The 18,084-nt window shown below is 39.1% G+C and overlaps 1 protein-coding gene across 2 annotated transcripts in view; it reads left to right on the forward strand.

Annotated features, from left to right (window-relative positions):
* The first annotated feature begins 651 nt into the window (after window positions 1–651).
* The window catches only part of ttm50 (tiny tim 50), a 124,732-nt gene continuing 107,299 nt past the window's right edge, over window positions 652–18,084 (forward strand). The window contains exon 1 of one of the 2 annotated variants that reach the window (XM_067149510.2): window positions 652–850. In XM_067149510.2, coding sequence (XP_067005611.2) covers window positions 694–850 — 157 coding nt within the window. In that variant the 5' untranslated portion in view covers window positions 652–693. Of the gene's footprint in view, window positions 851–907; window positions 1,218–18,084 lie in introns of those variants that run through there. The other variant, XM_067149518.2, reaches the window with a different exon arrangement.

Here is an 18,084-nt window from a genome sequence, read left to right on the forward strand (position 1 = left end):
CTTCTTACTCAAGTCCGTTTTCTCCTCTCTCCTTCATTGCTAACTCCCAATCCTCACCAGGCAGAGCTCTAGCGCTATCCCCATACTTCAGCACACACTCAGCACATCCGTCCTTACTGCTTACTAGATTGAGACTGTATTCAAACATGCCCTAATTGTCAGCTGAGGACTATTCTTTTCGATTCACGCTACGTATGAGGTATGAGCTTTCGCTTGGCATAGAGTTACTAAATAGGTATTCTCTTTATATTACTTTTAAATACACTATTTTACATCTTTAATATCACCGTAGGTACTGGTAACTGGAAAATGAAGACTGGAATTAGCTACAGCAGATAACATATTATAGCTTTGTGACAGTGATGCAAGTACACAACTTAAACGATATTTTGTCACAGATACTTCTGAAACAGCGTAACAGATATATCGGTGACAGAAAATTATCCTTGACAAAGTAACAGACTGTGATTTATCAAGTTCCATTACATGGCTGGCCATATAGAAGGTGCGCAGTTTAACTGGACTGAGAAGGTGTACCTCCGTTACGCACATCAATCCAGTATATGTAATATTATTTATTCCCTGTTGTTAATAGCGCTATATTATTTTTTTCTTATATTGGCTGCATGTAAACTACCAAGCAAACAGATGACGACGGTGTGCGCCGTTGCGGCCAGGGGCAATGGTTTTAAAATGGCTGCGGTATCTGTAAAATGTGCTCGATTTGCTGGAAATGTTGTTAGAAATGTGACACTGACGTCGACGATTAGAAAATTTAGCGTTTGTAGACAGTTTACCGTTAAGGAAAATGTATCTCAGCTGTCGTGCATCAAATACTATAGTTCCAATGGTAATGAGTGATGCAATAACCTAACATTTATCACATGAACGACATTTCTTAACCTCTTTTTTCCGTGATCCGACGTAAATATATATGTTTCTGGATATATTATAAATGATTTATAAGCTTTACTTAAGTTGCTGATGTGGATGCCATGTTGTGCAATGCACTCTTGTCCTTGTTTTGTGTTAGGATGGGTTATTTTGTGGCAGACTACATATGTAGGGTGTATTTAAATATTAGCTATGAGGTTTAATTGAGATTAGGAGGTTTATACTTTGTGAAATAATCCGCGAACTCTTGTTTCTTTGCCTTTATTTGAAAATATTAATTCTGAGCCAGTGTGATGTGCCTTTGAATTTTTTATTCGACATAGGTTAGTATTTCTTCTCCTGATTTACCTGTTGTTGGATTGTTCTTTAAGTGTACACTATTATTTGAAGCGAAATTTCGGAATTCCTTGGTACACATTTTTATATATGTTTGTCTTAGGTATTTTGAATTGATTTTATCAGAATATCATTTTGTAATGCTGGAGTTGTAGCCTACACCCTTTTCAGTTGTGTATCTTCTATTGCATTATTTTTAGAACTGGAGGGATTTCACCAACCTCTGTGAAAATATGTCTTATTTTGATAGTTGTTGCATATAATGTGAATATTTTTCAGCCGGTTAAATAGCTTTTATGATATAAATGTAGTTTATTTGTAAAAGTTGAAATAAGAGCATTAGTAGCCATTGTCCAATAAAGTGGACGTCGTCAGATTCCTCAGGTCATAAAAAATACAGTTGGCCTTACAGTTTGGTTCGCGAAGCTGTGAGCTTGCATTCGGGGGATGGTGGTTCGAATCCTACCATCGTTAACCCTGAAGATGGTTTCCTGTGATTTCCCATTTTCATGCTAGGCAGATGCTGGGGCTGTACCTTAGTTAAGGTCATGGCTGCTACTTTCTACCCCTGTTCCACCGTGGTGTTGGCGGAAACCTTTGATGCGTTGGTTTGATGTTAAAACACTAGCAGAAAAAAGTAATAAAATTGGCTCTTTTTATTCCAGTTAAATGCTGAGGCTATAGCCTACTCTTAATGAAGGCCTTAGTCTTGTTTCTCCTGGTCCTACATTTTTTCCATCCCTTCATCGTTATGTCTTGAGTTGGAATGACATAAAACCATTAAAAAAAAAAAAAAACCACTGTTGAGAAATACAAGTTTAAGGTGCAGATTCATTTCCAAATAAATAATAATTAAAAAAAAAAAACTGTGTGAATTGGCCATGCGGTTAGGGCCGCACAGCTGTGAGCTTTCATCCGGGAGACAGTGGGTTTGAACCCCACTGTTAGCAGCCCTGAAAATAGTTTTCCGTGGTTTCCCATTTTCACACCAGGCAAATGCTGGGGCTGTACCTTAATGACAAGGCCGCTTCATTCCCACTTCTAGGCCTTTCCTATCCCATCGTCACCATAAGACCTATCTGTGTAGGTGCGACGTACAGCAAATTGAAAAAGAATAAGATAACCGCTGGAGGAAGAAAAAAACATGTAAATAGTTGCATCAAAATAAAAAACGTAAGTATACAAATGTGAAGTGTGGTTTGTTGGAATACCAAGCTTGTGTGGGACCTGTTTCATTTGCTCTTGTCATTCCGCAGCTAGCAGAACTGAATGGGCTCTTACCTCTTCAATGACATTGGCGCCTAGTGTAATCTCCACAGCACCCAACTGGTGGTGATAATCAGTAAGGTTTCAATTCTATATTGTCTGACACCGTGGTTAGCCCATTTGAGTCCTGTTGGTGGAAAACATTTACATCATCAGAATGTTGGCCAGCAGGGTAGGAGAGGATCTGGTATACTATATTTCTAATCGCTAGATTGTGTGCCAAAAGACTGGATTCACTTCCAGCCTCTTCATAGTGTTCGTATAGAGTTATGGCAGATGACACTGTTAATGGTGATTATTCCTTTGGATGGTGAATTAAGCCTTACGCAGACCGCTTGGTGTTATTCAACAGGAGTAGGCCATGTGCCGATAATGAGTTTTACCCTCTCCCTATCTTTTTTTCATCTCGCACCCAGATGTGCAGATTGCAGATGGGATTCAAAAAAGAAAACCTACACCAGGGGAGCTGAACTTGTTCTCGGACACTCCCAGCAGTAAACACCATGTATAAATAGATCTCTGCAGGTGTGGTGGTTTTTGTGATGGATAATTATCTGCAAAATATTTGAATCTGTTCCAAGTATGAGATACATATGATGGATTAAATTTTACATCTGTCACATAGTTACTCACATGGGAGTAGTCCATTCATTTATTGTAGTAGGGAAATTCTGAACTGTGTTTGTACCACTATTTGAAATGCATGCAGATGAAAGAATGTGAACTCTGCGTTCTCTGATACATGATGTATGGAGGAATTTTCTAGAAGCGTTTCTCTCGAAGTCACTTTGAAGAATACATTTGATTTGAATAGCCTAACCATCTTAGCCAACCAGTCTTTCTTTTTAAAAATTTATAAATTTAGAAAATTTGTGACATTTGAAGCCATTTCTTTAGTTTCAACTCGAGTAATTTAGAACTGTTGGGTTCATAAGTCTGTTGAAACTAATTTATGAATAAGTAAACTTAGAAACTAGGCTACCTGAAAAAGAAAACATATAACAGAATTATACCTGAAAAAGAAATGGTTACGTTACACAAGCCGAATATCTCCAATTCGGGTCTCAACCCAAATAAATAAGTAGAAAATGCTATTTTTTATTCATGAATCTTTAATTGAATTCAAACAAATTATGGTTGTCATAATTCCATTCATTCAAATGAATAATTATTTCTTTTCTGTTGGTGAATTTTCTTCTAGCTTTTATCTCAAGTATGGAATTAATGAGGGATAAAATTTCATATTTTTGCTTTGGTAATTGACAGGAATTTAGTAAAATTGGAGCATGTTTTATTATTTTCAATTGGTTAATTTAATCCGTGGACCTTCCCAATGTTTGAGTAGGTGTGGTGGTTTTTGTGATGGATAATTATCTGCAATATATTTGAATCTGTTCCAAGTATGAGATACATATGATGGATTAAATTTTACATCTGTCACATAGTTACTCACATGGGAGTAGTATGGTAATAAATATTACATGCATGCGTAAGAGTATGGTCTTAATGACACATTGTGCTGAAAAATAGCAATATAATTTTTTGGAATTGGAGATGATGTGCAACAAATATAATATAGAAATAAGTATCTCCTGGACTGAGGTGATATAGGTTGGGAATGAACCTAAGTGAACTTTGTATCAAGGAGGGAATATGTAACTCGAACAGGTGGACATTTATATGTGCTCCTTGTAGAGCCAGTGCATTGAATTCATAGTTAAAATCAGTGGAATTTGAGGATAGTGAGTTTGTAGACAAAACTACCTTTATGCCACTCTCTTTTCAGGCTGACTAGATAGGATTGAAACTTAGGTAAACATTGAAAATCTAGTTCATACACATAGGAACATGGTTCGGTGAACTTGGTCTTTTTCAAAGTTGACAAACCGAAATCGCTCGTGTGTGTTTTGTCATGAACTATGATCATGGCAAACATGGATTCTTGTCGAGTTGGAAAATTTGGTTTGTGGAGTGGCCAGCAATGAACTATGTTTGTGAGTGTGTGTAATAGTCAGTGCGAACATGATCTTCCTGTTCAATGTACACATTGTTCTGACTGGCTGAGTTGATATGAGATCAAGCATTGCTAGCAAGTGGTTGATAAGTGTAGTAGATGGGATGGCATACACTGCGACCTCTATGCATCCTAGCTTCTTGACAAATTTGATAGAGGCTTCCAGGCCTTTTCCTTATCTTTGGAAAGTGAAGTAAAGTGAATACAGAGACAGGTATAACTGAGAATAGGCATTACTGGTGTTGCTAAGAATGGTGCAAGAGAAGATGCCTGAGGCATTTTAGCATTTTTAACTGCACGAGTTAATTTCTTGAAACGAAGTTTCCGTAGAGAAGCAAGGAATGTCAATAAGATGAAAAATAAAACTGATTTATTGCAAGAAAGCATCCACGTACTGAAATTGTGGTACTTAAGGCTTTACTTCTTTTTTTGCTACTTGTTTAACGTCGCACTAACACATCAAAGGTTTTCGGCGATGGAGCGATGGGAAAGGGCTAGGGTTGGGAAGTATTGGTCGTGGCCTTAATAAAGGTACAGCCGTAGCATTTGCCTGGTGTGAAAATGGAAAACCATCTTCAGGGCTGCCGACAGTGGGGTTCGAACCCACTATCTCCTGAATGCAAGCTCATAGCTGCGCTACCCTAACCGCACGGTCAGCTTGCTCGTTATTCTCCAAGAGGAAATACAAAAGTTGAAATCCAACATTGATGTTCTAGTCACAAGTTGCACATAATACTGTGTATGTGAACATAGGAAGAAAATAAATATAATATAGTTTTGTAAATGGATATTATGTGTATTTACTCTGGTAAAGTTAGGAACATACTCTTTTCGTTGTGCTTAACAAGGTTAATCTAATGTGTTAGCTGGCATAATGATAATAATAGTCTTATGTCAGCAAGAAGAATACAATACATCTAATACTCACTTTTAGATACTTGTCCTTGAGGACCTCGTAGATAGCTTTGCAAGTGTTTGGAATTATCTTTCCCAGAGCTTGAGGGGAAACTGCTGCTGAAAACTTTATATCTTTCGTACTTCTTCCCATAGCCAAGTACCAAAGTGTAGCTTCTGCAGTTATTGGTTTTCTCATGTGGGTATCTTGCTTTATAATGAATGGCACAAACATTTTTAACCCGCGGTAACTCGCGCGGTAGTGAAAAGACCACATGCTGGCTCTTTTACTCTGCCATTGGTTGTGCGGCTGGCAGACTGGTTCCCCCCTCCACGATATCCATGCTGGGGGGTATTACCAAGCAAATTTGCTGTTACAGCAGTCATCAGGATTCTTGTCTGGAGTGAAGACCGTTAGACTGTGGTGCTTTAGACCACGCACGTGCTCTCACGTAATGAATATTGTAGTCTTCTGGACCACTCGCAAGTGCTCGTGTGTTATAATTTGTTACCAAGATGAATTCAAGTGAACAAGAAAACATTCTCAGGTAGCTTGAAAGTGTTGAAAAAGAGGAGTTACTGGTACGTAATTATCAATTAGAAAGAGAACTAAATGCAGTGAAAGAAATCTCTTCGGTGGTGAGGAAAATGAAAGTGACAGAGACTTTTATTCGAAGGAAGAGGCAGACGATGTAGAAGATGATGTCGAGAATAGTGACTACAACACTGACACCGAGGAATCTGCTGACCCGGAAGATGATGGATTGAATGTGAATCATTTTAGTATTCCCCAGTATAGCGGAAGAGAGATGACTACAGTATGAGACATGCACTGCAGATCAAACAATGGCCGCGGGCATACCTGACGGCGTAATATTGTTACCCACCTGCCTGGACCTACGGACCAAGCTAGAAATGTCACCTCACCTGTGGAATCCTGGATGCTTTTTTTTCTGGATGGTGTACTGGACCAGATTGTTACATACACCAATATTTGTATCACACAGGCAAGGGAAAATTATGAAAGGAACAGGGATGCTGTCGATTCTAACAGAGTTGAGATCAAAGTGGTCATCGGACTGTTGTACTTAGGTGGGGTACTAAAATCTTCCCACACTAAGGAGAGATTTTTGGGCAACGGGCGGAGCTGGTGTAGAACAATTCTGTACTACTATCCCTATAAATGTTACATTGCTGGGCGCATGGTGAATTTCGTGACACGTACAATTTCCTGGACGGATACTGCTACACTGAGAGTATCGATAAGACTTCGCAAGAAGGTACTAGCAGCACGACGGCTGTAGCTCTTAGAAACTAAAAACTACAGATGAAACACTCAGGTTGTTGAACGAAATTCACCAGCGTGCCCGGTTTAGGGCTATGAGTCTGAAAAGATTCCAATTCCTTCTGAAAACTATTTGGTTTGACAACATCCATACCAGGAAGGAAAGGAGGAAAGAAGATAATCTTGCTCCAATACGAGAAATATTTGAAGGTTTTGTTGACAGCTGCAGAAGTAATTGTTCGCCTGGAGAACACGTCACCATAAATGATATGCTTGAGGGGTTCCAGGGAAGGTATCAATTTCGACAGTATATTGCTAACAAGCCCGTGAAAGTATGGCATCCAGGTCTACGCCTTTGCAGACGCAAGAACATATTATACTGTACTTGTAACATGGAAGTTACAGCCTGATGGACGGTTTTCATTGAACAACAGTGCTCAAAGTGTCGTTGAGAGGCTGGTGGAACAAATTTCATAAAGTGGGAGAAATGTTGCTCAGAGCCTGCTGATCAATCACCGACTTACATTGGTCGGTACTGTCCGGAAAAATAAACGGGAAATTCCACCTATCGTCGTCGAAACAAAGAACAGACCAGAAAAAGAGCAGTATGATTGGTTTTGGCCAAGAAGGAGTTTTATTATCATACGTCCCCAAAAAGAAAAAAAGGTTGTGTTATTGTACTCATCCGTGCATGGAGATTACAAGTCATCACTCTCATTTTTGGTCCGTATTGTAAACAGCGATCTCACTTAGTTTACAGAAGGAGTACATTTATTGTTCAAGCTATTCAATACAATACCCACTTCCGCTTCCCCTCACATGCCCCCCACCCTCTATCACATCGTTACAATACACGAAGTAGGAACTCCAGACAGACCAACGCTGCTAATACAGTAAGCTAGATATACATACGGCATTTGAGTAAGTACCCACTTTACATAATACACAATTCTTGGACATTAGCATACGTTTTAAACACACACGTCAAACACGTCTTTTTGTTCTTTTGCAGTATAACCACACTCTATTCATCAATGTTTTACATCTTCTAGAAAGACTACATTTTCACGTGAAAATCAAGAGGGATTCAGTTAGGTGGAAATGTAATAAGCAGTTTGGCCTATGCTGACGACTTGGTCTTAATGGCAGACTGTGCCAAAAGCCTGCAGTCTAATATCTTGGAACTTGAAAATAGGTGCAATGAGTATGGTATGAAAATTAGCCTCTCAAAGACTAAATTGATGTCAGTAGGTAAGAAATTCAACAGAATTGAATGTCAGATTGGTGATACAAAGCTAGAACAGGTCGATAATTTCAAGTATTTAGGTTGTGTGTTCTCCCAGGATGGTAATATAGTGAGATTGAATCAAGGTGTAGTAAAGCTAATGCAGTGAGCTCGCAGTTGCGATCAGCAGTATTCTGTAAGAAGGAAGTCGGCTCCCAGACGAAACCATCTTTACATCTGTCTGTTTTCAGACCAACTTTGCTTTACGGGAGTGAAAGCTGGGTGGACTCAGGATATCTTATTCATAAGTTAGAAGTAACAGGCATGAAAGTAGCAAGAATGATTGCCAGTACAAACAGGTGGGAACAATGGCAGGAGGGTACTCGGAATGAGGAGATAAAGGCTAATTTAGGAATGAACTCAATGGATGAAGCTGTACGCATAAACCGGCTTCGGTGGTGGGGCCATGTGAGGCGAATGGAGGAGGATAGGTTACCTAGGAGAATAATGGACTCTGCTATGGAGGGTAAGAGAAGTAGAGGGAGACAAGACGACGATGGTTAAACACTCGGTTTCTAACGATTTAAAGATAAGAGGTATAGAACCAAATGAGGACACTAGTTGCAAATCGAGGATTGTGGCGACGTGTAGTAAATTCTCAGAGGCTTGCAGAGTGAACGCTGAAAGGCATAACAGTCTATAATGATTATGTATGTAATCAAACATAACCTTCAAATACTCTAAATAAACTCTTCTCACAGCAGCTTCAACCAGCACATTAACGTCTGTTTGCAATGGTTATATGATCATATTTTAGACCAATGAACTTACTGAGGATAACATCATAACATTCGCCTTTTCTCTTAACCAATCTTTTAATGTTGGAACGCAAAATATTAACAAATTCACCCTCAAGTTTACATTGGCAACTGTCGCAGCGAATATATGCTGATTTTTATAACGAAGAGGATCCACTTCAGTACCAGACTTGTGATGTTTTTAAAAATTTATATCGATATAAATTCTCTTTTAGACAAGATTTTAAATTAGTTTACAATAAATGTAGCAGGTGTTGTATGTCCCAATATCATATTTTATAACCACTATTTTATAAAGTTAATATCATAACAAATCAAAGTTCAATTTTTACAAATTATAAATGCCATTGCCCTTTTAACAATGTTTTAAGATTAAATTAATATGGCTTATGATGCCCAATAAGAAGGGCGAAACATGTCCCCATAATGTTCAGATTTTCTATGTCTAACCACATAACATGGTACTGATTGTATTGAATAGGTTGAACAATAAATGTACTCCTAAGTGACATGCATGGAGATGACGCAGTTGACCCCTCATCAGGCGATGCCAATAAACCTGACATTTTGACATTTTATAACCTTATGAAAGGTGGAGTAGATGATGTTGATAAGTTAAAGGGGAATTACTCTGCTTCAAGAGTCAGCAACCATTGGTCATTAACTCTTTTTTTACTCCCTTCTAAATATTGGTGGCATAAACAGTTACGTCATTCTCCGAAGTAAAGTCCACAAGATGAACCAAAGGCAGTTTCTGAAGACTCTTTCTACAGGATTTGCAGAGATTACATGGAGTATTGCGCATCACTGACATGCATTCCCCACGGCATCAAAATGGAAGATACAAGAATTTCTAGGGATCAGCAATGAGCCGAGACCGGCTTAAAGAGAACCGCAGTGTCGAGGAATGTGTGCTTACTGTGGAAGAAAAGAGAACAGGAAGACCAAAACAGCTTGTGTGCATTGTTTAAATTACATTTGCAGGGAGCACACAGTATTTTCTTGTCTGGACTTTGCTGATGGAAAACCCGAAGAAAAGGACTGAGGAGTTTTTGGTTATTTCTGTGTTAATATTACCTTGACAACACGTTACGTTGTATTATGTAAAAATATTTCCTTATCTGGTCTGGAAAATTTTAGTTTTATGTAGTAGTTACTTTTCATCATTTTAATTTAAGAAATTTTAGTTTTATGTAGGCAGTTTTTTCAATATATTTCATTTATGTCCATTTTAATTTCAGGAATTTTTTAATTTATGTAGCATTGTTAATTTGTGTTGTTTCATTATTTTATGTCGTGTGTTGTAATGGCAAATAAAGACAATTTTATTAACTAAAATATCATAAAAGCATCAAAAGAAGCCTAAAACAAAACATTATAAAAAGGAAAAATCAATATTCAGTCCATTTTAAAGTGTTGCGTGAGTCCTCGTGGGTTAACAGATTTCTGTATTCCATACTTGGCATTCACAGAAAATTCTGAAAAACTTCTTCACTTGTATCTTTGAGCATGTTTAAAAGATCAATATGAGACAACTTGTCTCGTTCCCGTTACCAGCTCTTACACCACGTACTCCTTTGCTACTTCTCCTTCCTAAAAAACTCATCTCGTTAAGCACAATAACAGCAGCTGCAACTTTAGAAATGCTCATGTGAGACCCATGTTCTTTGTGCTGGTTGAATGTGTGTGTAGCAAAACAGAACCAACTTCAGGAACCAAGTTCGCTGAACCATGTTCCTATGTGTATAGGGTGCTTAAGATAACAGACCTGAAAATAGTATCGATGTTTGCTGGTACAAGTCAGTGGGAACAATGGCAAGAAGACATTTGAAATGAAGGCATGAAATGTAGGAATGCAAATGATGGCTCGAACTCTGTGTATGAACTGCATTCAATGATGGGGTCTTTTATTGGGATAGGAATGTTGGCTTGGTGAATAATTGACTTAACCAGGGAAAGTCCGTGATACAGCAGAAGACCTTGGAAATGATGTGAGACTCATGTAGGAGCAGAGATAGGCACAGTGCTAATTATTAATAGGGCCACCAAGTTAATTCACAGATAGGCTTGCAAACAATGCTGAATGACATAAGGGTCTATAACGTGTTTCACAGTATGTTCATAAGGTTATTGATCTAGTAAAATTTTGATAACTGTTGCTCTGGAACCGTTAGGACATCTCAGGGAGAGTGTTAAGCTGCCTCAAGCTCCCATTATTTCAGGTGAATCAGCTGCCCCTACCAATACACCCTAAAAATATTGTCGTCATAGTATACATGGTAAATGATAGGGAATCTACACGGTAAACACAGTAAAACTGATATCTTTGTGTTTACGGTGTTAATATTATTAAATAATAGAGGTCACGAAAATTATCTAACACGTAAGTGTAACATCTGTGAAACACGAAGTGGATATTGTGACATGTTAAAACTATCATATGAGCTGTAATCTATAAACATTGTGTCATGATGCAGTATAGCTTAGATGATAAGTGCAAGTGGAACGCTGTGGTGTGCTAATGTTATATGTAGTAGGTTTGAATGCGTGGTAGGGTTATATGTTCATTATTATATTTATTTAGTTTTTACTACCATCTCTCATTCATTCATTATCATTATAGACTGTTATGCCTTTCAGCGTTCACTCTGCAAGCCTCTGTGAATTTACTAAACGTCGCCACAATCCTCGATTTGCAACTAGTGTTGTGGCCTCATTTAGTTCTATACCTCTTATCTTTAAATCATTAGAAACCGAGTGTTTAACCATCGTCGTTTTGTCTCCCTCTACTTCTCTTACCCTCCATAGCAGAGTCCATTATTCTCCTAGGTAACCTATCCTCCTCCATTCGCCTCACATGGCCCCACCACCGAAGCCGGTTTATGCGTATAGCTTCATCCATCAAGTTCATTTCTAAATTAGCCTGTATCTCCTCATTCCGAGTACCCTCCTGCCATTGTTCATAGCTGTTTGTACCAGCCATCATTCTTGCTACTTTCATGTCTGTTACTTCTAACTTATGAATAAGATATCCTGAGTCCACCCAGCTTTCGCTCCCGTAAAGCAAAGTTGGCCTGAAAACAGACCGATGCAAAGATAGTTTCATCTGGGAACTGATTTCCTTCTTACAGAATACTGCTGATCGCAACTGCGAGCTCACTGCATTAGCTTTACTACACCTTGATTCAATCTCCCTTACTATATTACCATCCTGGGAGAACACACAACCTAAATACTTGAAATTATTGACCTGTTCTAGCTTTGTATCACCAATCTGACATTCAATTCTGTTGAATTTCTTACCTACTGACATCAATTTAGTCTTTGAGAGGCTAATTTTCATACCATACTCATTGCACCTATTTTCAAGTTCCAAGTTATTAGACTGCAGGCTTTTGGCACAGTCTGTCATTAAGACCAAGTCGTCAGCATAGGCCAAACTGCTTACTACATTTCCACCTAACTGAATCTCCCCCTGCCATTTTATACCTTTCAGCAGATGATCCATGTAAACTACGAACAGCAAAGGTGAAGGATTACAGCCTTGTCTAACCCCTGTAAGTACCCTGAACCAAGAACTCATTCTACCATCAATTCTCATTGAAGCCCAATTGTCAACATAAATGCCTTTGATTGATTTTAATAATCTACCTTTAATTCCATAGTCCCCCAGTATAGTGAACATCTTTTTCTTTGGTACCCTGTCATATGCTTTCTCTAGATCTACGAAACATAAACACAAACTGCCTATTCCTCTCGTAGCATTTTTCAGTTACCTGGCGCATACTGAAAATCTGATCCTGACAGCCTCTCTGTGGTCTGAAATTACACTGGTTTTCATCCAACTTCCTCTCAACGACTGATTTACCCTCCCTTCCAAGATGCCAGTGAATACTTTGCCTGGTATACTAATCAATGAGATACCTTGATAGTTGTTGCAGACCTTCCTGTTCCCTTGCTTATAGATAGGTGCAATTACTGCTTTTGTCCAATCTGAAGGTACCTTACCAACACTCCATGCTAATTTTACTACTCTGTGAAGCCATTTCATCCCTGCCTTCCCACTATACTTCACATTTCAGGTCTAATTTCATCTATTCCTGCTGCGTTATGACAATGGAGTTTATTTACCATCCATTCCACTTCCTCAAGCCTAATTTCACCAACATCATTTTCCTCCTCCCCATGAGCTTGGCTGTTTGCAACACCACCAGGATGATTTCCTTTTATATTGAGAAGGTGTTCAAAATATTCCCTCCACCTCTGTAGTGATTCCCTGGGATCTATTATGAGTTCACCTGAATTACTCAAAACACTGTTCTTTTCCTTTTTCCCTCCCTTCCTAAGATTCTTTATTACTGTCCAGAAAGGTTTCCCTGCTGCTTGACCTAGCCTTTCCAGGTTATTACCAATATCTGCCCATGACTTCTTTTCGGATTCACTAACTATTTGGTTCGCTCTGTTTCTTTCATCTACGTACAAATCCCTGTCTGCCTCGGCCCTTGTTTGGAGTCATTTCTGATAAGCCTTCTTTTTACGTTCACTGGCTGCTCTCACTTCATCATTCCACCAAGATGTTCGCCTTTTCCCATCTTTACGCACAGTTTTTCCTAGGCATTCCCTTGCTGTTTCTACTACAGCATCCCTGTATGCCACCCATTCACTTTCTATATCCTGAACCTGCTTACTGTCTACTGTTCGAAACTTCTCACTAATCATATCCATGTACTTCTGTCTTAATTTCCTCGTCCTGGAGATTTTCTACCCTTATTCATTTGCAGACAGATTTCACTTTCTCTACCCTAGGCCTAGAGATACTTAGTTCACTACAGATCAGATGATGGTCTGTATCATCGAAAAATCCATGAAAAACTCGTACATACCTAACAGATTTCCTGAATTCAAAGTCTGTTAAGATATATTCTATTGTGGATCTGGTACCCCTAGCCTCCCATGTGTAGCTGTGAATAGCCTTATGCTTGAAGAATGTATTCGTAACAGCTAAACCCATACTAGCACAGAATTCCAGCAAACGCTTCCCATTCCCATTAGCTTCCATATCTTCCCCACATTTACCAGTCACCCGTTCATATCATTCAGTTCTATTCCCAACTCTTGCATTGAAATCGCCCATTAGCACTATTCTATCCTTGCTGTTGACCCTGACCACGATGTCACTCAATGCTTCATAGAACTTGTCAACTTCATACTCATCTGCCCCCACACATGGTGAATACACGGACACAATTCTTGTCCTAATTCCTCCAACTGACAAATCTACCCACATCATTCGCTCATTTACATGCCTAACAGAAACTGTGTTGTGTGCAGTGGTATTCCTGATAAGGAGTCCTACCCCAGACTCTGCCCTTCCCTTTCTAACACCCGTCAAGTACACTTTATAATCTCCTATCTCTTCCTCGTTATCTCGCCTTACCCGAATATCACTTACTCCTGGCACATCCAGATTCATCCTCTTTGCTGACTCAGCCATTTCTACCTCTTTCTTCCATAAGCCCCTAGCTCCCCATCGAATTCCATTTCGTTTGCCAAGTTGTTTCCAAGGAGTCCCTCGCCTGTCAAATGGGAGTGGGACTCCATTACTCCCATAGGTCCGAGGCTTGCTTAAAATGTTCTGAGCTCAGTAAATTCATGAAGCAGGATGATACCCTACTTGCACATAGTCCAAGTGAGGATCTCTCCTCTAACGGCTGCCTGAGCACAAGGAGGGCCATGACTCAGAATATGTCCGAGGTGCCCACTCCCATTCCATAGCAACTGGTATTGCATCTCTCAGGACCACTTACTAGGTCACTCAGCCGTTGCCCATGGTTCACGAACTAGGACGTGAGTACAGTAACCCACAAACAGGTCAAAGCATGTGAAATATCCTCTTTAATGTATATTTTCAATGAATGAAATCAGTATAACTGGTATCATATTTGACTTAACTGTAGTGTTACAGAAATTGGAATTCGGAAACCTCACTTCAGATGGCTTTGCAGTATATCACAATAGTCATCTTCAGGTTCTTAGGTGTAAAGGATCGTTGGTTTTAAGACAGCACGTTGCAAAACATCGAGAAACTTCCCTCTACATCAACAGATGTTGAGGGTTCATACTTTAAGGAAGTGAGATCTTCCTCTTCAAAAACAATTTTCTCCTTTCAATATTTCACTTATTTTGCACATAATTTGATACTGCTGTTTGTTTCCAAGGAGTCCCTCGCCTGTCAAATGGGAGTGGGACTCCATTACTCCCATAGGTCCGAGGCTTGCTTAAAATGTTCTGAGCTCAGTAAATTCATGAAGCAGGATGATACCCTACTTGCACATAGTCCAAGTGAGGATCTCTCCTCTAACGGCTGCCTGAGCACAAGGAGGGCCATGACTCAGAATATGTCCGAGGTGCCCACTCCCATTCCATAGCAACTGGTATTGCATCTCTCAGCATTTGTTTCATTTTTGTTTCATTTTCTCTCTTACTATAGAAAATATGTATAAGAGGTGATGGATGAACTAACGATGATTCGAATTGAGAGTGGACGACACAGTCGGAAGAGGGATAAGTTGCAAAAAAAGACGTCAAGACCTAAAAAAAGCTTAAAAGTACAAATAAGCCAAAAATGCTGAAAAAGGACAAATAAAACCCACCATTTTCTGGCCTAAAATGATCCAGAATGAACACACATTATGTTGGGTCTCGACTTTGGACACTCAAGAAAAAAACTTTTCCTCAACTTCCGAGCCCTACTAATAACAATATTGAAAAAAAACATTGAAAGGGTGAAAATTCTTATTGTTGGTACTTCCCTACAAAATAATACATATTATATATTTTTTAGACCAGGTTGTGGGATCATATAGAACAGTATGTACACTTGTACAGCTTGATCCTAAATGCATTGCAAAACAAACGAAATGTGCGAGTTAGTGGTCGAGTAAACTTAAACTGAGTCACCCTTATCTATGTGCGCTCTCATCCCTCTCCTTCGCATACGAGAAAGTGGGCATGGTGGCAGCAGCTGCTAGAAGTTGATAGAAAACCGTGAGAGGCTACCTACCTACACACACATCGCCACACTTTTTATTAGTGTACGTGCAGCGCAAGAGAGCACAAGCCATGATTAACTGATCTGTCATTCTATTATCTACATGCCAAAAATTACCAGCGTTATCATCCCCTTAGAATAGCTTTTTTACCCCCACAAGGGTAATTACCCTCAGGTTCGGAACCCATTTCTTAATGGAAACATTTACACTCCACTTGTTGCTTCAGATGTATAACAAATGGCAGTGAAGTTGGGATTAAGGAGCATAATTATATTAAAGATTTACTGTAGAGCTGGTTATGAGGCTCTGAACAAGCAGTAAGAAAATTACCTTAAGGCAGTAACAAGTGCTTTGAACTAGTGGTGATTTCTAGCAACTGCAAGACCACTATTGGTAGTATGTAGAGGGAATATGTTTAGCGCAATTTGCTGAAGGTAGACATCAAATAACTTCATAATAAAACAGTGTGATACCATTTTTGAAATGATATCAAAATTGAGAAAATCGAGGAAAAATAAAATGCCATATAGGAGGAAAAGCCATACTTGTTGAATACATCATTCACTAGTTGTAGATGATTTTGGCTGTGGTATCATAGTGTTGGTAGGAACCTTGTGAGGCTGGTGTTATAGAGCAAACACGTGATGAAAAGCCTTACATCTAATTTTTGAAATCCTCTGTTGGTGGGGGGAAAAAAAAAAAGTCATTCCCTCATCAGGACTTTCCATTGTGCTTCTACTAATGGGCTTCGTATAAATTCACCTGCATACACACCCAGTGTATGAGACCCTCACCAGGACTACTTGATACGAGAACTGGAAAAAATTCGAAGGAAAGCAGCACGATTTGTTCTGGGTGATTTCCGACAAAGGAGTAGTGTTACGAAAATGTTGCAAACTTTGGGCTGGGAAGATGTGAGAGTAAGGAGATACAGATGCTCGACTATGTGGTATGTGATAAACTTACTGCACTAAAAACACAGGAGGAAAAAAAAAAAGCCTTGTCAATACTAACAAAGAAATGTTAATTACTCGTACATGTTTTGAGAATGTATTGTTCTCTTCTTCAGGGAAAGTATTTCACAATTTCAATGACTCGAAATTGATATGTATTAAATAGTTTTTTTTGATTAGTATTGACAAGGTGGATTCTTTATCTCCTGTGTTTTCAGTGCAGTAAGGTTATCACTGTAAGTAGTCCATACGAGCCAATATAGACCATTACTATGATCAAGTTTATAGATTATGTGGTATGTTTCAGGCTGTCAGTGGAGAGTTGGTGTTGAATGACTTAAGTAGAAGAATAAACTTGGGTGGAGCTTTCAAAAGTAGGAAAGATCATAATATGAAGATAAGTTTGCAGTTCAGTAGGACGAATTGGGGCAAATACAGTGGATGCCGCTTATTATGATCACTCTGGGACGCAGATAATTTGATAACGTTAACCGATTGATAACAGTAGCCAAAAAATAAAAATTGATAGGTATCCTACTGTATTTATTTATAACCTACATGCACTACAAAGAAACAGATACCGGTATACAGCACTGCAATACAGTTAACTGTTTTCGGCAATGAAAATAGTCTCCAATTGTTTGCTTCAAGTTGTCTCTCAAAACAAAAATAATGAATCTTTCATATTGATAGCGTTTTTGGAAGTCCACTGGCCTACACTGAACACCTAGTCGCAATATATCTAGCTCCTGTCGCATTTCAGCATTCGTTGGTGTTCGGGAAGTTCCGGCAACATCATTTTTATCAGCATCGCTATCTTCTGCTTTGTGTTCTTCCCCTCTCATATCTACTTCTGCGGAAGTAACTGTGTCACATATGCCGTCTTCTGTCTCTTTCACATCGGTAATGATGCCCTCATCAGTGTTCATCCATTCCTGAAATTCATCTTCCGTTAAGCCTGTTGGACAAAGTTCAACATTCTCCTCTATTCATGGTAACTCTCTTAAAAGTCCCCCATGCCGGAAACAGTTCGTTATTGTATGTGCTGCGACATTATCCCATTACATGGCTAGAAGATGCAGGGCATCGAGAAGGCTGGTTGTTTTGGCAAGGGCATTGGCACTGGTTTTATGTGAGTCCTCAATGTTTTCTAAGATTCTTGTGTGCATTTCATGGCGATAACACACTTTCAAGGTGCGAATGATTCCTTGATCGCATGGTTGAATTAACGAAGTCATTGTTGAATGATTTGGTCATGTCTGATATGAACACTTTAGGCTCAGATTTTTTGGCATAGCTGCTTTCAAAACTGGCATGAATATTTCCATCACTGTCATGTCAGACCTG

Source organism: Anabrus simplex, chromosome 1, assembly GCF_040414725.1.
Source record: "Anabrus simplex isolate iqAnaSimp1 chromosome 1, ASM4041472v1, whole genome shotgun sequence".
NCBI lineage: Eukaryota > Metazoa > Arthropoda > Insecta > Orthoptera > Tettigoniidae > Anabrus > Anabrus simplex.